The sequence below is a fragment of the Tamandua tetradactyla genome, chromosome 5 (genome assembly GCF_023851605.1).
Source record: "Tamandua tetradactyla isolate mTamTet1 chromosome 5, mTamTet1.pri, whole genome shotgun sequence".
Taxonomy (NCBI): domain Eukaryota; kingdom Metazoa; phylum Chordata; class Mammalia; order Pilosa; family Myrmecophagidae; genus Tamandua; species Tamandua tetradactyla.
Window position 1 is genome coordinate 32,645,029 of NC_135331.1, and position 23,574 is coordinate 32,668,602.

Consider the following 23,574-nt stretch of genomic DNA (forward strand, 5'->3'; position numbering starts at 1 on the left):
CCCAGTCATCGCCTTATGCCGGCCTGGGTCACCCCGGCTGGGTGCCGCCCAGTCAGCCGTGACTCAGGCCACAGCAGCACCGCCACGCGGCGCCTGGGCAGGGGCGCCGGGCACAGGGACGCCCCTTCCCCCCACCCCGGGGCCCGCTTGTCCCCTCGGCCACCCCAGAGCCCCTGCCCCTACCTGGGGGTCAGGCACGGTCAGGGCAGAACCCAGGGACCTGGTGGGGTGCTCTCTGCACCTTTTGCTCCTGGCCCTTCGGTGGTGGTGGGAGGTGGTGGGGGGGGTGGAAGGAGGTGGAAGTGGGGGGAGCCTTAGGGCCACCCAGCCCTGGATGGGAAGTCAAGTGGGGGCGGGCTGAGAAGCCGTGTCCAGAGAAGACTCAGCAGGAGAAGGAAGCAGAGGGGGCCTGGCTCCGAACATGACGGTAACCCACTGAGGACCCAGCAAGGAAACTCCGGCGACCAAGGTAGGGTCCCCCCGCAGTGAGGGGCTGGGGTGGGGAGGGCGGCAGCCCCTGAATTTATCCTCCGCACGGGCAAATGTCACTCACTTCCTCAGGTGGCCCAACCGGGCCCTGGGGGTCCCCCGGGGGTCCGCCACACTTCTCCAGGCCTCGATTTCCCCACCCGTGTAACGGGCCCAGGAAGAATCACCCTGGGTAGCTCCCCGAAGATATTGAGGTAACGCAGGAGACAGATCAGATAGGAAAGTGTCGTGCAGCCACGTGAGGGATTAAAGACCATCAAAGGGTTGAAGGGCAGAGGAGAAAGCACAGGCCTTGGAGTCCGGGAGGAGTCCTGGATTGAGATCCTGACTTGGTATGATCCTGGAAGAGTCACCTCTGGATGGGGTGGGGGAGGGTGGTTTCTTAATTCCTGGCTCTCCAGAGCAGCAAAAGGTTCCACGGTGGCCACGGAAGACAGAGGGTCTCTTTCTCTTCAGGAGGGGCTGCAGAGGGGTGGCCCCCTGCCTGCCTCTGCTTTGGGGAGCATGGAAGGGCCTTGTCCCAAGTTAAACCCCTCATGGAAGGACCGGGTGGTCAAGGTCATAACTGCAAAGTTTTTGACCTTGGACAAGTGCAGGACTTGACCTCTCTGTGCCTCACTCCTACAAAAGGGGCCTAATTTTGGACACACCAGCTCATGGAGTCAAAGTAGGGTGAAAGGAAAAACTTAGTCTTTGCACAAAGCCTGGCACAGGGTGGGTCTGGTACAAATAACTGGAGAATGGGGCTTAATCCCAAATTGCCATCTGCAGTTCCTGAGGAGCGAGGAGAGAGTTTGGAGGGCAAGGCAACTGTCAGGGATAGTGCACTGAGCAAGCAGCTTGGACCCAGCTCTGCAACCAGACGTCCCTGGTCTACACCAGTCCCAGCTCTGCCAGCTTCTGGCTGTGTGACCTTGGGCAGTTAGTTTCACCTCTCTGGGCCTCACTTCGTCCGTCTGTAAAATGGAGATCAAAATGACCGTCTCACAGGATTGTTGTTTCAGGGGGCTGGATGGGGGTCCTGGGGTCCTGAGGTGGATAGGAAGGAGCCGCGGGGCCAGGAGAGGAGATGCTTGCCCCCTGCTCACTGTGCATGGTCCTGGCGCCCCCTTGTGGCTGGACCTCAGAGCGGGACAGGGACCCCCCCCCCAACCCCGGGAAGCTCCCAGCTAGACCCCTTCCCCTGCCTTGGCTAATGGCCTGTCCCCACCCTCCAATCTGTGTCTCAGGCATCCCATCGATTTCCTCAAATCCCCAAATCCCTCCCTGCCCGCCCTGGGGTTGGCACTGGCCAAACTGGGCTGACCTGGGGCTGGCCCGGCAGTGTCTGGGGTGCCTGGTCTCTGCTGGGCAGTGGGGGGCGCTGCTGTCCACGATTTGGAGCTGGACTGGGGCAGCAGTGAGCTGGAAGCCTGGGAGGTCTGCTTTTCCCCTGCCACCCACTCCACGTCCAGCAGAGACTCTTCAAGATACTTCAGGACTGATGGTTTTATCTAGACCCTCTTTTACGGGCAGAGAAACCAAAACTCCAAGAAGCTCCTTTCTGGAAATCTCACAAGCAAGTTAAGACTGAACCCATATGGGTGTCCTAGCCAAGTGAGGAGCCCACGGGCTATTGGAGATGTGCCACTAATTTGCTGGGCAGTCTTGGAAAAGTGACTTGTCCTCTCTGGGCCCCATCTGTGATGTTTCAACTGCTAAGGCGATAACATCGACAGCAATAGTGCATTGTCAGCGCCCATCAGGGCTTTCTATGGGGCACCGCAGACCCCAGCAGGTTGACATTGTTTCCCATTTTGTAGATACTGAAACTGAGGCCTGCTGGGTAAGGTCACTCAGCTTGCTAGTGGCCAAGGTGGGACTGGACCCAAGGTCTGGCTGATTTCAGAGCCTACCAGCCCCCACCTGCTCCACCACAGAGCCTCATCTAATCCAACCTTTTCCTTTTACAAGTGGGGATGCTGAGGCTGGCAGGTGGACTCTCTAGGGGGGGTGGCGTGGGGAGCCTCCCCGCGGGCGGGCCCCTGCTGCCACTCCCCATCCCCCACCCCCAGCCTGCACGGACACGGGGAGACTTCAGCAGGAGAGGTGATTGCAGAGATGCCACTCCCCAGACAACCCACTGTGACATGGGACCAGACTCGGGTCCCACCCAGAGAGGGAGGAAGCGGAAACGGGGTCCAGGGGTGGGGTGGGGGGTGGAGGAGGCCTGGCTGGGCAGGAGATCAGAGAGGGATTGTGTCATGGAGTCCTGCGGCCGATAAGCAGCTGGATGGCCTGGCCCAGGCGGAAGGAGTGAAGACCTCAGGGCTGAATTGTCTGGGGGTGGGGGTGGGGAGACCCCCTGGGCACCCCTGCTGCTGGTGAGCCCCGCGGGGCTGCTAGACCAGGCCTGGGCCTCCGGGCTCCTGTTTTAGGAAGGCCGTGCATGGGGTGGGGGTAGGGGCAGGGCGTGGGGTGGAGAACTGGCTCCATCGTGCCTCATGTGACCTCAGGCAAATCATTTCATTCTGTGAGCCTCAGTTTCCACATCTGCAAAAGGGGCCTGGGTAATAGGACTCAGATAACTGGCAGACCCTAGTAAGCCCTTTGGAATGATTTGCTTGCTCTCTGGAAGGCAGGTGGAAGAGGCTCATGAAGTTTCTCTGGGCTTGCAGGGCGCCAGCCACACGCCCCGTGGAAGGGTGGGAGGCTCCTGGGGGAGGAGTGACCCAAGGATGCAGGGCTGGGCGGCGGGGGGTGGGGGTGGGGTGGGGGTGGGGGATTGGGGGGAGCTTGGGGTCCCCCTCCTCTGAGTTCCCCACACGGGCTGCTCCACCTTACCCCTTCCCTGCTTTTAGAATTCACAGCCAGGGAGCTCATTCGTCTCTTCTCAAGTCCAATGAGCACAGTGCGATGGGGTCTTGGCCCCTCCCACCTCTCCACCCATTGGGGTGGCCACCCTCTCTGCTCTTTCCACCCCCCCACCCCCCATCCTCATAGCATTTTCCCCGGTCCCTCCTGGGCGCTGAGAGATGGTCTAGGGGAGAGGGCCCCGGCTTTCTCCCTGACATCATCTCTCAGGTCGGGTGGCCCAAATGAGCCTGGCTCGGGGGAGGGACGGGAGGAGAGGCGCGGCCTCACCGCTGCGGCCAGTTTCAGGCTGAGTGGGTCCGTGGGGCCGCTTCCTGTTCTGTTTATTGCCTCTGAGTTCAGGAAATAATTGAGTGAAACATCCTCCCCCCCGCCCGCCCCAACCCCTCACCCCATGATTCTTTAATAGGAGCTGAGCTGTGGTCTCGCTTTCTGTCTTTTGGAAAATCCAGTGGGAGAAAGAGGCTGTCAGCTCGGCTCTGACATCAGCTTTGTCTCCGCGCCAAGAGTCAGGGTGGCCAGGGTGGGGATGGGGCGGTGGGGGGGGGGGGCCGGGGCAGGGCGGGGAGGAAACCGGCTTGCAAACCAGCTGCTGGTGGCTCCGGTGACGTGAAGCGGCCGCACGGTTCCCAGGGGTGGGGGCCGGAGGGCGAGGGCCAGGGGTGGTGGGGCACACACAGACAGGGAGACACAGGGACGCACACACGTACACACACGCGCACAGGGTCACACCGAGGCGTCGACACGCACGCGCTGGGACGAGCCTCATGCACGCGGTCACACGTACACAGAGATGCGTGCAGGCAGACAGTGCAAGCATGTATGTGCAAACACACACACACACACACACACACACACACACGGGGCTGGACAAAGCCGCACGCACAGACACACAGAACGCACAGGTGTTGTTCCCCTCAACTCCCGGACTCACTCAGAGGGACCCACGCACACATTTAGACCCACCAGACACAGGCTGGGGCCGCGGGCTGCCCTGGCGGCCAGGGGTGGGCTGAGGCCACTTCCTGGTCCCCTCCCTGCGGTGAGGGTGAAGGATTCCTGGGGCAGAGCGACGAAAGGCCTTTTACTAACCTGTGCCTCGCCCGGGTGGTTGCAGGATGGGGTGGGAAGCCTGGGGGTCTGAGGCTGCACAAAAGGGAGTGGACAGTGGGAGGACGGGCTTGGGGTGGGGGGACTTTGTCATGCCATAGGGTGACACCGGGACTCCACCTCCTTTGCCGCAACCCCCTGCGTGCACCTGCCCCGCCCCGCCCCGCCCCGTGACACCTCCGGCCCATTCCAGGAGCTGGAAGGGATTGTGGCCCGGCCAGGCGGAAGTCAGGAGCCCCAATAGCCACCAACCAACGGCAGCGGAGTGACCTTGGGCAAGTCCCCCGGCCCCTCTGGGCCTGGCTTTCACCATCGATACCGGTGACTTACAACTGTTTTTAACCACAACCCACAGTAAGCAATCCATTGTACCTTGTGTCTGGGGAATGCACACAGTCATCTGTATTCAGCTGGAAAAAAGAGCGTTACTGAGCCAGGCTTGCTCTCGCCATGCCTGGTGACTTTCTTTGTCTATCTCCTTTTCAAACGTGCTGGTGGCAACCCTCTACAGTGAATTCATGACCTGCTAAGAGGCAGATGCGGCAGTTTGCAAACAACCCTCTATACATCTCCCGCGACCGTCACAGGAGTAAAAGCAGCTGCAGAGTTTATAGGCCACGTCTGCCCTATGCTGATGAACGATGCAGGCAGCCCATTCTACAGATGGGGAAGCTGAGGACAGAGCCTTGAGTGGAACCAGGCTCCATGCAATGCTGCTGATGAGCAGGACTCTGTGGGCTGGCTGATGATTCCCTGCCAACGTCTATCAGAATTGAAGAAAAAACTGCAATCTCTCTGATTCACCTCCAGGAGGTTGATTTCTGACGCAGGAGCCATTGAGAAATATCGGAGTGAAGCTAGGGGCAGTTGGGAGGAAGCCAGGGCAGCCTCTGGCTCCTCCTTGGGCTTGACAGGGTCCCTGACAGGGATTTGGTGGGAAAAAGGCAGACTAAAAACCCAGATCCTGGGCCCCAAGGAACAGCTGGGCTCTCCTAGATCCGCAGGAGCGGAAGAATTGGCTACTTCCCTGCTGAGGCTCTGAGAGGTTGCCCCGTTCCCTCAGGATCCACAGCCATACTCTGGCCCCAGAGGTCCTGGAGCCCTCCCTGGCCTCCGTCTCAGATAGCACCGGTGCAATGACCCACCGCCAGGTCGACCCGAGTCCCTGGCTCAGATGGAAGTTCGAAGCCCCTCCTATGACTAACCCCAGCTCTGGTTAGAACAGCCATCACTTCACGTTTCTCACTTCATGCCCCCACCCCCAACAGCCCCATATGGTTGGCACTCCAGTATCCCCATTGTCAGAGGGGAAATCGAGGCACAGAGAGAGGATGCCAGTTGCCCCAGGTTACACAGCTTTTAAGTGGTGTGGTAGGACTCGAACTCAGGTCCGTCCGACTCTAAGCCATGCCCTTGTTCATGTGCCATCAACACTTACCTAGCCCCCAACAGTGCAAAGTTGACCCGCAAACCCCAGGTACAGACCGCAAGGAAAGTTTGCAGAAGACTGTGGCTCTGTGGTTGGGGTGGGGAGGCGGGGGCATTTCTCAAGTGCTGAATGAGGAGTTTTGCCTTTTGAGAATGGACAGCTAATCGCCAAGGCTGTGCCCAGGAATTCCTCAGCTCGGGGTCTGAGCTGCCTCTCCCATCTCCTCTGGCCACCTTTCACCAGCCCTGGCCCTGAGACCCCTCCTTCTGTACCACCTCCCTCTCAACATCCTCCCTAGCGCCCATCAGACTCCCCTGTGCTCATGTCCCAGGGTGGGAGCCTCAAAACAAAGAACCTGATGGCTGAAAGCCTCTGCTGGTTGGGTTTTCAGAGAACTGAGATCTTAGCTGGGAAGGGGGTGGGGAGGTGAAAACAGGATGGGGGTAGGTGGTTGGAAAGGAGGTAGGGAAGGCTGGCCTGGGCCGGGGAGGGTTTGCCAGGAGCCCGCTCAGTTTCTGGGTCACTAGTCCTGGGGAATTCCCCAGTGCCCAAAGAGCTGCTTACCTGGTGAGTAAGTGCTGCAGGCTGCCCACACAGGATGCCTGACTCTGAGGCCACCTCCCCACCGGCCTTTGCCCATGGCCACGGCCACGCTGCCCTCTCCCCTGCGTGCCCTAGCTCGGGGAAACAGACAGACAGGCAGGGGGCTGGCCCCACCCCCGCGTCCCCCCTGGGGCTCCGCAGGGGGGGCAGCTGGTGATTCAAAGCCCCTCTGAGCTGAGCTGTGTCTCCTTCCTTCCCAGATGGGGGCCAGGGGGTGAATCAGTTCCTGGGGGCGGTTAGCCGGGTCAGCTGCTGGCCTGGGGGTGGTGGGGGGATCAGGGGCCAGGAGGGGACATGCACAGAGTGAGAATACTTATCCAAGCCAGCACCCCCTCCCCCAACCTGTCGGATCTTTCCGAGGAGCCCCTGAAAGTGGAGGCTGGCAGGGTTTCCCATCTCCATTCACCTTTGGGAGAGGGTTGAGAAGTTCTAGTTCTGCCCAGCTTCCCCTGTCTCAGCACCAGGAGCATCTTTCTCAGCTCTGGGAATAGGATGGAGGTTCCTCAGCTGCAAAATGGGGACAAGAACCGCTACTTCAGTGTAAGGACATAAGGATGAGCTTACGTACAGAGGCTTACTGGGTGCCCAGACCTGCATTGAGTTCTGAGCCCTCACAGCTAGCCCGAGAATACAGGTATTATTAGACTCATTTAAGAGATGAAGAAACTGAGGCCAGGAAGAGGTCAATTCCACCAAAGACACCCAGCTCAAAACTTAGATCCGAGCCCAGGACCCAACGCACCTGAGACCAGAACGTATTTCGAACCATCAGATACCCTGCCTTCTCTGTGTGAGAGACTGGGCAATTTGGATTGCAAAATGCTTTCAAAAAATGCTTAGCGTCTTCTCTGGATGCAGCTCTGAGCCAGGTGCTATCAAGAATCAAATGAGAATCAGACCCCATCCATGCACTGAGAGACTGAGGAATAAGACTTGTGCCCACCTGAAGCCAGAATAGGCAGGAGGAGCCAGTCAGGTCTTTGGGAAGCAGGGGGGGCTTCCTGGAAGAAGAGGGCCCAAGTGGATCTTGCTAGGCCCCTCGCTCCCTTTTGAACAGTGAGGTGCTGATGGGATTAGTGTGGCTGCAAGCCTGGCACTGGGGCCCAGCTCTGCTGCTGTGTGACCCTGGGCAGGTCCCTCTACCTCTCTAAGCCTCAGTTTCCCCAACTGAAATACAAAGCAAGTGTGACATGCAAAGAGAGGCTTGTGGATGGCGGGTGAGCATGAACAGAGAAGGGGGGCCTGGCAGCCGCCCGTGCCAAGGTATATACAAGAGAGGCAGCCCCTGGGGCCCTGGGAAGGGCCCCCAGGCCCTAATGCATGGGCTTATTTCCTGGATCGGCAGCTCCTCCCTGGGGTGCCCCAGGTGGGCCCTGACTGCCCCCCTCACCCAGAGGCAGCTCAATTCCTACCAGGCCTGGTCTGCAAAAACTGGACATGTTGGGGATGAAGTCACAGCTGGAAGGGGCCGGGCTGGGGCTGCCACTCCAGGGTGGGGCCTGGGGTCACGACCCTGGGAGCCAGCAGCCAAGAAGGGAGGATGCTTTATGTGAGGGAGCCGGGAGGAAAACACACACACACACACACACACACACACACACACACACACATGCACGCATGCTCACACACATACACAGCAGCGTAGGGAGGGAGAGGAAGAAAACAAACTTCTGGAGACCAAAATCAGCCTGGAACGCGGCCTGTGCGGCCGGTTTTGGGGGGCTACGGCCACGTTGCAGGCGGCTCACAGACCCACGGCTCCAAGACCCTGCCCAGCCTTCCCCGCAGAGGCCGAGCCCTCGTGGACATGGCCAGGAGGGGGAGGCCGGGCCTGGGGCACCGAGGGGCCCGGAGCCCTGGGGGAGCACGGACCAAGCCAGGTACCGTGAGAGGGGAACCTGAGGCCCTGGGTGGCGACCGGTCAAGATCGGGGTTCAGCGGCCTTAGCTCCTGTGTCTAGCCCCTGCCCTACTTCCTGTTTCCTGTGGGGTGAGGCTGAGATGAAATGGAGTTTGGGGGTGGATTACAGCACTGATGAGGGGCTGGCGACCAGAAGGACAGTGTAAGGACCAGGAAGTCCTCTAGGAAGTCTGCAGGGGAGAGATTGGAGCAGGAGGACAGGCTGGGGCCCAGGGAGAACCAAAGGACCTAGGGAGTCTTGGACCCTCAGGCTGGGGAACAAGGGAATTGATAGATGGCGGGGGGTGGGGGGGCACAGTGGGGCCCGTGGCTGATGGGTTTGGGGTCCATGTCAGGAGATTCAGTCTGAGTCAGGGGACAGGGTTGGGAATATGGGGGTGAGCCTGGAGAACTACAGACTAGAATTGATGTGCTCTGGGGGTCAGATGAAACTGGGGGGCTGTGAGAACGGGAGGGTTGCCGCTGCCTGAGCTAGGCCAGGAGGGTGGGCGGGAAGACAGGTTGGAGGTGAACCTTTTGGGGGTGCATGCCAATCCCAGCACAGGCGGTGCGGGAGGAGCAAATGCCAGGCGGAGCCCTCCGTGGCCCCCCAAGGAAGAGATGAGGTCTGGGGGGGGGGGAGGGCAGGGAGGAGAGGAGAAGAGTAAGGTCAAGTAGAGGGAGTCAGGCCTGGCTGTACACAGCCTCCTCCCTGCTGGGAAGTGCCAGGTGGGATGGGCAGCTTACCACCCCACATCCAAGGTCCTTCGTGGGAGAGCGTGTGTGTGTGTGTGTGTGTGTGTGTGTGCGTGTGTGTGTGTGTGTATGTGTGTGTGAGAGAGAGAGACGGGATGGATCAGGGTGTGTGCATGGGGTGGGGGGCAGCAGCAGGCATGAGGGCTCATACTGGCACGATGAGGGAGGAGGAGCGTGTGGCTGGGCAGGTTGGGGATGTGGCAAGAGGCGAGTGCTGGGGGCGTGAAGGATGGGCAAGGGGAGGGACAGGCAGGAGTGTCAAGCCAGGGAAAGGCCCTCAGGAGCCCCGGCCTTGGTAGACCAGCTCTCCTGCCTTCTTCTCAGGTCAGGGTCAGATGGGAGGGCTGGGGGTTCCCAGGGTTAATGCAACATCTCCTGGGGCATGGCCTGCCCCTGGCAGCGAGCAGGAACGTATGGCCCCAGATGTGTGTTGTCCAGCCAGAATCCACCATCCCCACCACCACCACCTCTTTAAAAATACATACGTATTATTAGCACTGAACTGCTTTTCATTGGGGAGGGGGCTCTGCTCATTTTGCCCTAGTCTCCACCATTCCTTTCAGCCCCTCGTCATTCCTTCAAGAATCTGCCTGGCGACGGCCAAGGCACCATCATTTGTGACACTGCCTTGGAGACTCTAGAAGTACCTTTCTCAGGGGCTGCCATCACTCTCAGAGGCAGAGCCCCGAGGGGCTTCCAAGGCAAGTCTGGGGAGGGGCCCACCATTTCTCAGCCCTCCCCAGCTGAGCATCTCAAAGAGGAAACCTGGCTCTGAATTTGCAAAGGCACCCTAAGTGTCTGTTCCAGGCGTCCCTTTCCGAATGGAAATGCTGGACCATCTTGCCCTGAAGAGGGAGGGGGGTTGCAATGAAAATCAACCCCAGACTCACAAAACCTTCCCAGAATCTTGTCCCCAAGAGAACTGAGTCATGGCACACTCCACCCCCAATCCCACCCCGCAACCCCATCTTCCTATGCTCCTTCCTCGCCTCCCAGGTATCAGGAGTCCGACGAACAGGTGACCCGATGAAGGTCTGAGCCCACAACCACCCTGGGCACCTTTCTCCATTCAGAGTCCCAGTTTGCCCAGTGGCAATGGGCAGGCCAGAGGAGGCCACCTTTGAAGTGTCTCCCAGCACCCACATTCAATTCCGCTTTATTACTGTCTAAAGTCCAAGCCAGGTCCCAGCCCCTCTTCCTGGAATCTGTTCCTTAGCCAAAACCCAGTGCGTCTCCTTCTAACTGCTCCCCAAAACCCCTGCCCCGGGTGGGGGTGGGGGAAGGGAGGGGGCACAGGTGCCAGCCTCCATCTGATTGCCCAGTCTCTCACCACCTCCCCAAACCCAGGTGAGTCAGATCGGGCACCCGCTGCCCATTCACCGGGGACCACGCTGAGCAGCTCTGGGACCCTCTCCCTGCCCTCCCATCTTCAAACAGCTCCGGGGACAAGCCACTCAGGAAAACCGCAGGGCGTTTTGTTGAGGACTTCATTATAATTTTATCAATCAAATTCTTAGAAGAGGGAAAAAATCTGCCCTCCCCGCCCTCCCCCCCTTTCATTCTGCCCCCCCTTCACTCTCACTTTCTTCCATTCATAATTTCCTATGATGCACCTCAAACAACTTCCTGGACGGGGATCCCGGCTAAATATAGCTGTTTCTCTCTCTCTCTGTCTTACAACACAGGCTCCGGTATATAAATCAGGCAAATTCCCCATTTGAGCATGAACCTCTGAAAACTGCCGGCTTCTAAGGTCTCTGCTAAAGGTCCTCTGGAGTCCAGCCCATAATGAAGGTCTTGGCGGCAGGTAAATAAATCCACCCGCCCGCTTCGGGGGCTCCCGCGTCTCGCTACGGGCGCCCTGGCAACTTGGGGCGCCCGGCGAGAGCGAGCAGGGAGCCGTGAGAGGCGCGGGGAGCCTACACACCGCAGGCGCACCGACGCTCGGGGGCGCCAGTCGGCGGCTCCGCGGCGCCCCAGGGGGCCCGCCCGACCCGAGGAGCCGGTGGCGGCGGCGGCGAGCGCAGCACATGGTCCCGGGCGCCGCGTGCCCAAAACAGCCCCGGGGCGGGCAGGTTGGCCCCAGCGCCGCAGCCTTCCTCTTTCTCCTCCTCCTCCTCCTTCTCCAAGCTCCAGCCAGTCTCCCGCGCCGCTCGACTCTCGACTTTCTCCGGATTCACCCTCCCTCTTTCTTTCTTTCTTTTGCTTTCTTTCCGCTTTCTCTTTTCCAACCACGTCCCGGGCTTGCTCCATGGGAGGGGCGCGCGGGCCGCTGAGCAGCTTGCAAACTCCGGCCCCGGACGGGAGCAGGTGCCGCCTCCGTCTGCTAGCGCCTGGAAAGCTCGTGGTCCGTGCTAGGTGAGATGGGGGCGCGGGGGCCCCCCTCCAGCCACCCGGGCCCTCAGCACTGCCCGGGGATGGGAGGGAGGTTGCCAACGTGCCCCCCACACCCCCAGCCCAAATCTCCAGCCTCAACAGTCCCGGATGCCTGCCACCTGCCCCCGCTGCTCCCCTGTGCCTCACCTGGAAAGGGGGGTGCAGGGGACCTGAACGGGAAGGAAGGGTGGGTGGAAAGTGCCCTGGGGGAAGGGGTGACGATCCAGGACGGGCCCCAACAGCTCCTGCCTCTCCTGTCACCTTTTCGCTTTCCTTCCTCCCGCCGCCGCACCCCGCTGCCTGCAACCTTTTCCCTTTTTTCTTTCCTGGTAGTACCATTTCCTCTCGGTCCACAAGGCCCCCAGGAGCATGCGTGACCCCTGGATTCTCCCTATCCTGACCCAGGGCCTGGGGCAAAAAGTTGTAGATAAGAGGGAAGAGGGCTTGGAGGCCAGCAGCTAAAGAGATCTCGGGCGACAGTGGGTTCTGAATGATTATTTGGAGACACATGGGGGCAAATTGCAGAATCAGAGTGGAGTTGAGGGTCTGAGATAAGGGAGTGACCACATTTGAGAAAAGACAGAGATGGAAGACATGTGGTGGGGGAGGCAGAATTGGGGGGGCAATTGACCCTGGGAGCCAGAATCAGGAGGCGAGTTTGGGGGAAAGAGGGTCAGCAGAAGACACCTGCGGCCGCGGTCCCCATGGGAGCCCAGTCTGGGAGACTGGGATTGCTACGGAGCCGTGGGCATGCAGCAATGCTTAGGAATCTCGGGCATCTTGCAGGTGAGGAGATGGGGCCTCTTTTTCCTTCCCCTCCCACATCTCCTTTGCTGGGTCTGGGAAGTGGTACCCTCAAGTCAGAGAACAAGGAGACCTGGGAACTTTTGCCGTCCCAAGGGAAATAGCTGGATGTTGAGATGCCACCCCGGACCCAGTTTCCAGCTGGTGGGAACAGCTCATGTCCTGTCCCCAGGCTCCTTCTCTCAACCCAAGAGAGAGCAGGAAGAGATGAGAAAGTGGCAAGAAGCAGAGAGAGAGAGAGAGAGAGATATCTGGAGAGAGAGAGGCGAGATACATAGACACAATGATATAATGCAAACTAGAAACGACGGGGAGATAGAGCCGAAGGTGGGATGTGGGGAAGGCAGGCGTGCCGGGGGGGAGGGGGGACGAGGCGTCCTCTCCCACGAGCCCTCTGCATGCCGCTCTCGCCAGCTACGTACCACGTGACATGATGCAGAGCCACCCTGGCCCACCTTTCTGCTCATGGCTCCTTCCTGCCCGTTCTCCAGGAGTTGTCCCCCTGCTGCTGGTTCTGCACTGGAAACACGGCGGGGGGAGCCCCCTTCCCATCACCCCTGTCAACGCCACCTGTGCCACACGCCACCCATGTCACAGCAACCTTATGAATCAGATCAGGAACCAACTGGTGCAGCTCAACGGCAGTGCCAACGCCCTCTTCATTCTCTATGTAAGTGACACACACGCACACGCACACGCACACATGCACAAACACCCAGGGTACCGAGGAAGGAGGGGAGAGAGGGCCTGGAGATGGGGAGGATTCCTTCTTGCACGGATGGGGTTTGCAGGTGATGGGAGGCTGCACGGACCAGAGCTGGGCAGGAACGGGACCCCTTTTGGAGCTGGAAGGAGCAAATGGGGAGCGGGTTGGAAAAAGCACCCCTGGAGGCCCCCAGCCCAGGGTCAGAGACTGGAGGCCCCTTTCCCAGGCGCTCACCTTAGTTAGGGGGCTGAGCTGGGAAGGGACTGTAAGGGGACTGGCATTTCTGATCTTGTGACTCCTCCAGGATGTGAGGGGAGGGGCAGAGGAAGAGACAGCCGGGGGTGGGGGGTGGGGGTGGAGGGGGGCCCTGCAGGGAGAGCCGGTGGGGCTGTGGGTGTGGAGGGATGTCCCGGAACCCGGAAGAGGGTGAGTGCGGTGGGTGAAAGGGCAAGTGTCTTTGGTGGGGGGAGCGCCTGCTGAAGCGAGGCCCAGGGCTTTCCCACCTGTCCCCTGGGTGGCAGTGGTCCTCCTGCTAACCGTGACAAGAAGATGGTTAATTTTCCTCCTTCTGTCCTCCATCTCCTCCTCCTCCTCAGTGCATTCCCAGACATAACTACATCCGGCTGTCAGCACCGTCCTGACATGCCACCAGGACAAGGCATGGGGTGGGGAAACTGAGGCCCAAGGGCTTGCCGAGGGTCGGGGGTGGGGTTGGGGGGGTGGAGGTTGGCTGCCAGGCAGGAGCAGCGGAGCCCCGTGATTCCTCGCTCACCTGCCCTTTGCCTTCTCCGCTCCCCAGTACACGGCGCAGGGGGAGCCATTCCCCAACAACCTGGACAAGCTGTGCGGACCCAACGTCACGGACTTCCCGCCCTTCCACGCCGACGGCACCGAGAAGGCCCGGCTGGTGGAGCTGTACCGCATCGCCGCCTACCTCGGCGCCTCCCTGGGCAACGTTACGCGGGACCAGAGGCTCCTCAACCCCGGCGCCCTCGGCCTGCACGGCAAGCTCAACGCCACGGCCGACGCGCTGCGGGGGCTGCTCAGCAACGTGCTTTGTCGCCTGTGCAGCAAGTACCACGTGGCGCACGTGGCCGTGGCCTATGGCCCCGACACCTCGGGCAAGGACGTCTTCCAGAAGAAGAAGCTGGGGTGCCAGCTCCTGGGGAAGTATAAGCAGGTCATCGCCGTGCTGGCCCAGGCCTTCTAGGCGGGGCGCCCCCCCACCCCCCCACCCCGAAGCGTGCCGGGGACCCCGGGGGAGTCTCAGGAGCGGGATCCGGACGCAGGGGTGTGGGGGTGAGGGGGGAGCTCTCCAAGTGGGGTTTTTTTTTTGCATTGCCAAACCCAGAGTGGGGGCTGCTGGCAGACCCCACACACACCCACCCACCCCACACCCACCCAGGGGATCCTGGACCGGCTGCTCCACGATGAGGTGGGCTGCGAATGAAGCCCAGGAGAGTCCAAACGTACAGAGAGGCACAAGGGGTGCCCATTCCTTGGGTGGGTGGGTGGGTTTGCAGCCAGGCTCCGGGGCGTTGGGCCGGAAAGCGGAGTGCGGGCTGGGCCCCTACTTGCACCCCTACCCCCACCCAACCCCCCGGGCTAGGGAGTTTTGTGCAATGAGCAAATCGCACAAGTCATCGCTAGAGACCCTGACCGTTGGTCAAGGCAAGAGCAAGGGTTGGGGGACTGCCCGGCCCCACCACCACCGCCACCAACAGTGCTTTCTCGGTCCCTTAGGCAGATTCTGGAAGCCTAGGTTGGGACTAGAGTGGGCCAGAGGGGCTGGAAATCTGAAGGGGAACTTGGAAGGACCCCATGCCCCGTAAGAGTTTGGTGTGTGGGAGGTAGAGAAGGGAGCTCTGGGAAGGGACACTGCCTTCCGGTGAGCATGACTGGGGCCCTCAGGCCATGGGACTGTCCGGCTGAAGTTTCCAGAAGGTCACTGGCATTGTGGCCACCGTGGGTTCTCTGCCATCTATCTTCTCTGCAGTCTTTTCTATAGCCGGAGATGGCCAGGGTCCGGTGGCCAGACCCTGAGGTGGGTTTTGCAGAGGTGGACAGGAGCAGGGGCGGGTGGCAAAGTCAGGTAAGGAGGTTCCAAGGGGACCCAGAATCTTCAGTTCTGGGCACGGGTCTGCAAGGGAGGGCATAGGGTAGCTCAAGGCAGCAGCTTGCTTATGGGGTCCAAGGAAGCCCCGTGAAGTCCCATGGGGTACTCGAGGGGGTCCAGAGGCTGGCTCCAGTCCCCCGAGCTAGGGGATGGCAAAATGTGAGGTCAGGCTCTCGGGGAAGCCTGAGATTCGAGAGTGATGCGTGTCTGACCCAACATGATTGTCTATTTATTATGATGTCCTATTTATATTAACTTATTGGTGCTTTTCATAGCCAACTGAATTCCCCTCCCCTGCTAGCTATCCTGCTGTCATCATATCACAGCTCTTTACAAAGGAGCCAGGGGCCAGGACTTACTTAGCAGGGCTTGGTCTGGATGTTGAAGATGTTACAAGTGAAATGAAGCTCAGAGAAGGGCCAGCCCAGGCTGGGGGTGGGGAGTGGAGAACCTGCCTTCCTCCCCGCAAGCCCAACTGTGACTTGCTTTGGGGGTTTCGGGGTCCAGTCTGCAGGGGCTGGGCCAGTTTGTGCTTTTCCCAGGGCCATCATGCTGCCCACTCCCTGGGGGCTTATCCACATTGTGCTCTCTGGCACCCCCTGGAGTTGTGCTTCTGTAAGCACCATTCACCGTCACGGAGCTGCAGGGTAGTGAGTGAGGCAGTCCTCCTGGCGTTTCCTTGTCCCCAGGTCCCCAGGCTGCCTCTAAACTTGCAGTTGAGGGGCCCTGGAGGTGTCCTAACTGCACACACACAAGGGGGAACGCTGCTTCTCGGGAGGGCAAAGGCCTGGTGGGACGGGACCTTGGGGCAGTTGGGGCAGCTGCCCCCTGGTTTGGAGAGAAGGAGCAGGAGGTCTGAGGCTCCAGGACTCAGAACAGGAAGCAGTGGTCCCCACCTGCCTGTGCCCCCACCCCGTCTGGGCTCCGAGGCAGGAACCCGATCCTTTCCTTTTTGCTGCAGGCCAGGCAAGTCAAGAAACGCCTCCCATCTGGGAGCAGGGAGCAGGGGAGAACGGAAGGAGCTGGGGCAGCTGCTAAGAGGAGTGTTCTGGCATCTTCTCAAACCCAGGGCAGGGCGGCGGTCCCAGCAGTTCAGCCAGCGCGATTATGATATTTTGCACTCACTTTGCACCTTTCTTTGTCGTTCTCAAAGCACTTTACCCAGGCCCACTGCATGGAGGGGTGCAGGCAGCAGGGGTGAGCCTGAGGCCCGGGGTCCAGGGGACTGGGTGTTGTCTGTCCAAGTGGCAAGTCTAAGTTGCAAAGACTCTGCATTGGGCTCCAAGCCTGGGTGGCAGAGGAGATGGTAGCAGTTCCTTATTTTCAAATGGCTGTTTTAACGTAGGCCCCGGATACCCGCGTCCAGGACCTCAGCCCGCCCTTCCCTTGTGTCTGCACCGTGGACGCAGGTGGCTCGTGCAGCTCGAGGCTGACTGAGCTTTTCCAAGGGGAGCTACAAGAAAGAAAAAATTGTCCAAGAGCCAGAATTGGAGATCCGGTAGCCCGGACCCCCTTTGGACACAGATCCCCTGCTCTGGGCCCACTCGGGCAGCTCCCGAGGGCTCGGGAGCCCAGAGAACCTTCTCCTCCCTGCCCTGCATGACCCCTGGCTCCACAGTGCCCCCTCGGCCTCCAGCCCTCTCCTCCCAGCCTCTCCACCACCTCCACAGTGTTTTTTCCCCCAGAACCAATCTGAACGACCAGCACCGCCTTTTCATAGCATCGTTGAATTATTGAGCCTTTTGTGCACAAGAGATTTGCGGGGCAGGAAGCTGTTTTTTTTTTTTGTCAGTTTTCATCTGCTGGGATTGGCCCATTCCTGGCATCCCGAGTCGGATGATCTTAAAAGACGAGGATGGGGTGGGACTGTTAACTGTGGGTTTATTAAGGCAGGAGGATTGGGGATCTTATTTATTTTTAGGTATTCTAAACAAAAGAAAAAGTACTGCTGGTTTACTTGTCTCTCCTCCCCTTATCCCCTGCTGGGGAGACTTCCACCCTGCCAGAGCAGTCCAGCTCGGTGTGACTGACCCATTAGAGTCGACACAGCACGTGGGGTGAAGTCCTAGAATCAAGTGAAATAGTGATGTCCCTTCAGACGGTACAGATATTCTTACCCTCTAGAAGCATCTCCAGTTCCCCACCCCAAATCCCTGCAGCCAGGGTGCCGCTTTCCCGCGCGTCCGCTGCCAGCTCAGTGGGACTTCACCATGTGGCCTTGTCTTTCGCTGCCTCCACCCTCCCTTTCCACTGGAAAGGACTCAGCCTTGGGTGACATAAATTCCTGTTTAATGAATGTACCCTGTGGGAATGTTTCATACTGACAGATTATTTTTTATTTATTCGATGTCATATTTAAAATATTTATTTTTTATACTGAAGGAATACTTTTTTTAAAAAAGAAATTAATAAAGAATCTACTCTTGGCAAAGCTCTCCAGTTGATGTTGATGTGGGGAGAGGGGGTTGGAAGGGTGGGACTGCGTCTGTCCAAATAAGACAGATCCGTGGGGCCCTCCGGCAGGCAAGACGTCTGCACAGGGCAGGGGCAGGGGCAGGGGTGGCCGGAGCTTTGGCCCAAGCAGAGGAAGTTGGTTGGTGTCCAGATCACGGGGTGCTGCCGAGGAAAGGGCCTCGGGGTGCTCAGAAGTGGGGGTGATAACTTGATGTCTTGAATGTTTACAGCTCGCTCACTCCCAGCCCTCACTTAACCTCTTGCTGTAACCGTAGTCATCAACCCCATTAAACGGAGGGGAAAACTGAGGCTCAGAGAGATGGAGCAACTTGCCCAGGGTCACAGTAGCAGAGTGTTTAGGGGTTAGAACTAAACTCTTTTATATTATCTCCGAATTGTGCACTCTTTCCCCTACACTGAACTTCAGGGACCTAGGGTATACCAGCTGTCATGGCATAGAGCATCCAAAGAGGAATAAAGAGAATGGAGGGGAATGGCTTCACGGCTCAGGAAGGTGAAGGCCCCAAGGGAATCACAGAGGACGCTGGGACCAGGACCAGAGCTGTCCCCAGCCCTGCTGGGTTCTCTGGGTCTGAGCTGCCCTCCCAGAGAGGGGCCACTGCCATCCCCTCCTGCCTTGCAGATTGTGGCCTCCCCTTGGCAGCCTCCTTCTCAGCCTCTTGGGAACCCCTTCCCCCCTTGAGAGAGAGTAGAACTGGCTACCACTGACCCAGGAGCTCTGCAAGGGCCCTATATTTCTTCCCGAACTTTGATCTGGGGTTTGAGTCTGGGGTTCTGGAAGTGCAGAAGCTTGGATCCCCTCAAACCTGCTGTATCATAATCTACATCTTAACAAGATCCCAGGGCAATGCATGGGTGCAGTAAAGTCTGAGGAACACTCACACTGCAGCCCTTCCCTTCCTCTCACCCAGGAGTCTATACCGTACAAAATGCAAATCGCCAAGGGCCGAGCAGGCAGCTGCTTGGGCGGGGGTGGGGGGTGGCCAGGATTGCCCAGCGAGGACCCCGCTCTGCCTCTTCTCCTGAAGCTCAGCTCCACCATCCTCCTTTCCAGCCCGCCCAGGGGTGGATACACCACCCCCCCATCCCCCTTTGCTCACTCAGACAAAGTTGACGCTTTTCGAAAGGAACTTTTACTAGGAAACTCAAGGCAAACAAAGCAAACGCCAAAGCACAGAAAGAACAGGGCGACAGGGATGCGGGACCCTAACTCCCCTCCTGGGCTCTTTCCCTCGCTTCTGCCTGGGGAATTCTCCGGTCCCCGAGGAGAAGGCAGGAAGCTTCGTGGACTCTGCCCTCCCCTGGGCCAGGTAGAGCAGAGCCCTCATAACTTGTTATTGGGTCACTCTCCAAATAAGGGGCAAAAACAACTTTGTTTGGAAGGAGGAAGGGAGGCAGCGGGCTGTGCTGGAAAAGCCTGCTCCCCTGTTGTGGCCCTCACACTGCCACGTCCAGTCCTGTGAGCATGAGTCAATGGCCCTCCTGGTGAGCTCTTATCTGTGACACTGCTGCAGTAGTAAATGATGACTGCTGCTCTATCTGCGCCACAAGGTTGATGGAGGGAGCTGCTGAGCAGGGAGATAAAGACGCTTTGTGAATTGGGACGGGGCCCGCCCGCTCACGGGTGGAGAGTGTCGAAGCAGGATTCTCGGATGCCGGGAGCCCTATTTGCAGGGGGAAAGGGTGTCACGCTGCATCAGGGCACACGGAAGGGAGGATCCTGGCCGCTCTCGGTGTCCAAGACCTCAGGCCAAGTCTGAGCAGTCTTCCCCACTGAATGCTCCTTGAGTCCCGAGTCCCAGGCCTGGGGTTTATATGGAGCCAGTGGGACAGCCCATCCGGGCTCCCAGGGGGAAAGTCAGCAAGACCAGAGGGACTTCCATTCCTGGAGAACGGTGGCCACCAGCTCTCCCACCCGACCCACAAGCCTGCGAGTCTGTGATGGCTGTGCCCTTTACAGTTTATAAGGCGTTTTCTCATAGCCGTCATTAGATCCTGCCAACCTTTCCCTATGGGTGGGAATGGGTGGTGATACCCATTTTTACAGATGAGTAAACTGAGGCCCAAGGAGACTGAGGGACATCACTCAGCTCACGAAGAGAGAGGGGCTCTTCGTATTCACTCATTATTTGCGTCGTCTGGCTGCTAAAACAAACACCATGCAACGGGTGGGTTTAAGGGAAACTTATCGGCTCACGGTTTCGGAGGCTGGAAAGCTTGCTTCCTCTCAGGGTCAGTATCTTTTGGGGTTGCTCGGCTTTTCCATCCCATGGCAATATCCACGGCAGCATCTTCTCCGATCTCCTCTGGGTTCCTTGGACTTCTGGCTTCCGGCTGCTTCTCTCTCCGTCTGACATTCGCTCTGCTTATAAAGGATGCTGCTCAGCTGGATTAAGGCCCACTGATTCAGTGGGGCCACACCTTAACAGAAGTAACATCCTATTTGCAATGAAGCGATCCTCTTTGCAATGGGGCCGCACCCACCAAAATGCAGGACATGTCCAAACTGGGGTCCACAATTGCATCTAGCACAGCCACCGTCATCTTTCTGTCATCCATCCACTCACCTGGTCATGTCTGCTGAGCGTGTCCTGTGCAAGCAGGGAGCTCAAGGGTGAGCCGTGGAACAAAGCGAATCTTCTAGGTCATCGCTAACTTCAAAGGCTATACCAGAAGGGGAATTCTTTTTTTTACAGTAAACACCCACCTTTTCAGCAATAAATATCAATGTCCTAATGGAACCGTGGTTTACAATTTCCTTATTTGTAACCCTCTTTGTTCTAAATAGCATGTGAAGTAGCTTACACCAGAGTGCATGCAGTAAAAGTACTGATAAAATAGATCAAGGAAACCAGGCTCAGAGAAGATATAAACAGAGCGAGAAAAGCAAGACCACAGAAGGAAAGAAAATAAACGTTTCAGATCACGAGGTGGCTCTATCATGATGGCCGAACTTCAAAGTAGGCCCTGAGATTCCTGGCAGCTAAAAGAAAAAGGGAAATATGATCTGTTATGCGATTATCATAATCGGAAAGGAGGAAACCTTCCCCCGCCTCAGGGAAAGCAGAGCCTGCATGGTACAGGGTTCTAAAGGGAGTTTCTCCCTTGAGACCCACGTTGGGGGGCGGGGTCAGTGAGTGACATGGTGGGCCACCCCCCTGCAGCGGCACCCCCTCCCAAAGGCACGTGGATTCTTGCAGCCGTATTTGCAAATGCTTCTGTTCTGTATCCATTGCAACTCAACGAAGGGCTAGGATGACACAGGCACAAAATGAGGTTTGGGCCAGTTCCAAGGGTTGACTTTTGAATCCCAAGGGTGGAACAGCAGCTTAGAAACTTTCCCCTGCCCCCAGTGCTTTTTGTTTTAACCTTTTTTTTTTGCTTGGGTAGGCTCTGGAATTCGAACCTGGGTCTCTGGCATGGCAGGTGACAACTCTGCCACTGAGCCGCCATTGCCCCTGCTTTTACACTTTTAAAATTGTATAATATAACATGTATACAAAGCAAAGAAAGAAAAAGCAATAATTTCAAAGCACTCTTCACCAAGTAGTTGTAAAGCAGATCCCAGAGTTTGTCATTTTTTTTTGTTTTGCCCTTAGTGTTTTAAAAATCCTCTTATTCAAATTCATGCAGTCAGAAATTAGAATATAAGTTTTACAAGGGGCTGGATGGAGATGGGGAATGGGAAATGAATGCTTAATGGTACTGAATTTCTCTTTAGGGTGATGGAAAAGTTTTGGCAATGGATGGCAGCGATGGTAGTCTAACATTATGAATGTAATTAACACTCCTGAGTTGTATTCAAAACTGGCTGAAAAAAAGGGGGCGGGAAATGTTTATGTTATATAGATGTCACCCATAATAATTTTTTTTTTAAACATCGCCAAGTATATACAAAAACCATTGCACTGTACAACCCAAATGCAAACTGTGAACTCTTTTTTTGCATGGGCAGGCACCAGGAACCGAACCCACGTCTCTGGCATGGCAGGCGAGAACTCTGCCTGCTGAACCACTGAGGCCTGCCCATGAACTTTTAAATTATAATAATATTGGTTCCTCAGCTGTAACAAAGGCAGTACACAAATGCAAAATGTTAATAGTGGAGAGTTCTTTGTATAGAGGAGCTATAAGGGAGCTCTACTTTTGACCTGATTTTTCTATAAACTTTCATGCTTTCTAAAAGGAAATCAACAACCCATTTTCTTGACAATACCATACCTATAAAATGATAAAATGTATATCAGATGATTACCCCTTTCTCCCTTGGAAGATTCAGGAGGGCTGGAGCAATGCCTGGTGACCCATGAGGGATGTCGAGGCAGGGAGGAGGGGAAGGAAGACACTGGATGGGCAGGCGGGGTGGGTGGCAGGGAGGGACCCGTGGGGCTTGAGTCCATGCACCTGCCTTGCCCCAAACCCACTCTTCTGGGACTCCCGAAAGAAAGCTTTTCACGGGCCGGCGGCTTTGGCGCCAAGGACACTTCCGGCACGTCCCTTCTGCTATAGCAGAGGGCCCAGCTTGAATTCATCTCTTTCATTTGGGGGAAGCACCGCCCTGCTTTGACCTCACTTAAGGGCCCAACTATTTCAGTTATGAGGACGCAGTCCAACCCTGCCCACTCCAGCCGAGCTTCAATGGCTGGGGGCGAAGAGATGGTGTCTCGGGGTGGGGGTGGCGGACAGATGGGTGGGGTTCGGAGGGACAACCGCAGACAGCCCAGGGGATGGAGGGCCGTGCGGGGGTTAACCGAGCAGACGGACCTTCTCTGCTGGCTGAGAACAAAACCCCGAGCCAAGAGGAAAATATGTGTGAGGCATTTTTGCAATTCCAAGCAGCTCGGTCCAGCTCCTACCCAGACAGTCAATGAATCAAAGCTTGGGAAGGCTCTACCTGTCAGTAGACTCAGCTCATCGAGTCCCCACCCCTCCAGCCCCAGAGGGCCAGCTCACCCTCCCACATCCCCAGAAGGACCTTTCTCTGCAGATGAGAGCATGGCACGCAAGGGCCAGATATGGGCCTCTGGTGGACATAGAGCTGTTGACATTCCCCTCAACATGTTCTTCTCGCTTTGTCTCAGGGGTCATTGCCAGCGTCACCCCCTGGAAGGGAGTGGCTTGAATGGCTGCCCCCCTCCCCCCTAAAAAAAAAAAATAGATCCCGGTTCTAACCCGTGGACTCTGTGAATGGAAAGAGTCTTTGCAGATGTGATCAAGTTAAGGATTTCAAGATGAAATCATCCTGGAATATCCGGGGGTGGGGGCTGGGGGGGAGGTGAGAGCGTAAACCTAATGACAAATGTCCTTATAAAAAGGACCACATGGATGAACCTTGAGGACATTATGTTGAGTGAAATGAGTCGGACACAGAAGGACAAATATTGTACGATCTCACGAATATGAACTAATTATGCCATGGAAACTCATATGGACCTAGAATCTAAAATATAGGTTACCAGGAGATAGAAGGAGGCTAGAGAATGGGGAGCAGTTGCTTAAGATGTGCAGAATTTTTAAGTGGGTTGAATTTAAATGAGTGGAAATGGAGAGAGGTGATGGTAGCACATCATTGTGAGTACAATTAATAATGCTCAATTGTATGTGAGTGTGGTTGTTAGGGGAAGTTTAGAATCATATATGTCACCAGAAGGAAACCCAGAGGCTAAAAAACATGGGGCTGTTTAATTCAGTAAATCTTGGGGTTTGACTGCTTAACAGTACAAATACAAAAAATGTCTTCCATGAACTAGAATGAATGTACGAAACCATTACGAGGAATTAATAATAATGTGGTATACAGAGAAAAAATGCACCTACTGCAAAATATGGGTTCTTGTCTACAGTAACATCTTAATGTTCTTTCATCGGTAGTTACAAAGGTGCCACACCAACGCTAGCAATCAACGATAGGGGAAATGAGAGGTATGGGGTGCTTTGTGTGGTCCCTTTTTTTTCTTC

General features: G+C 57.1%; 1 protein-coding gene across 1 annotated transcript; it reads left to right on the forward strand.

The window, feature by feature from the left end:
- Positions 1-292: 292 nt before the first annotated feature.
- Positions 293-14,363, forward strand: LIF (LIF interleukin 6 family cytokine). Its single transcript, XM_077160589.1, has 4 exons — positions 293-469; positions 10,825-10,946; positions 12,811-12,989; positions 13,825-14,363. The coding sequence occupies exons 2-4, from the start codon at positions 10,928-10,930 to the stop codon at positions 14,233-14,235; spliced, it is 609 nt and encodes a 202-aa protein (XP_077016704.1). The 5' UTR covers positions 293-469; positions 10,825-10,927; the 3' UTR covers positions 14,236-14,363.
- Positions 14,364-23,574: the final 9,211 nt, after the last annotated feature.

Excerpts from the sequence above, each read along its gene's own strand:
- LIF (XM_077160589.1), top strand. Across the intron at positions 12,990-13,824 it reads ACGCCCTCTTCATTCTCTAT|TACACGGCGCAGGGGGAGCC; the intron begins GTAAGTGACACA and ends TCCGCTCCCCAG.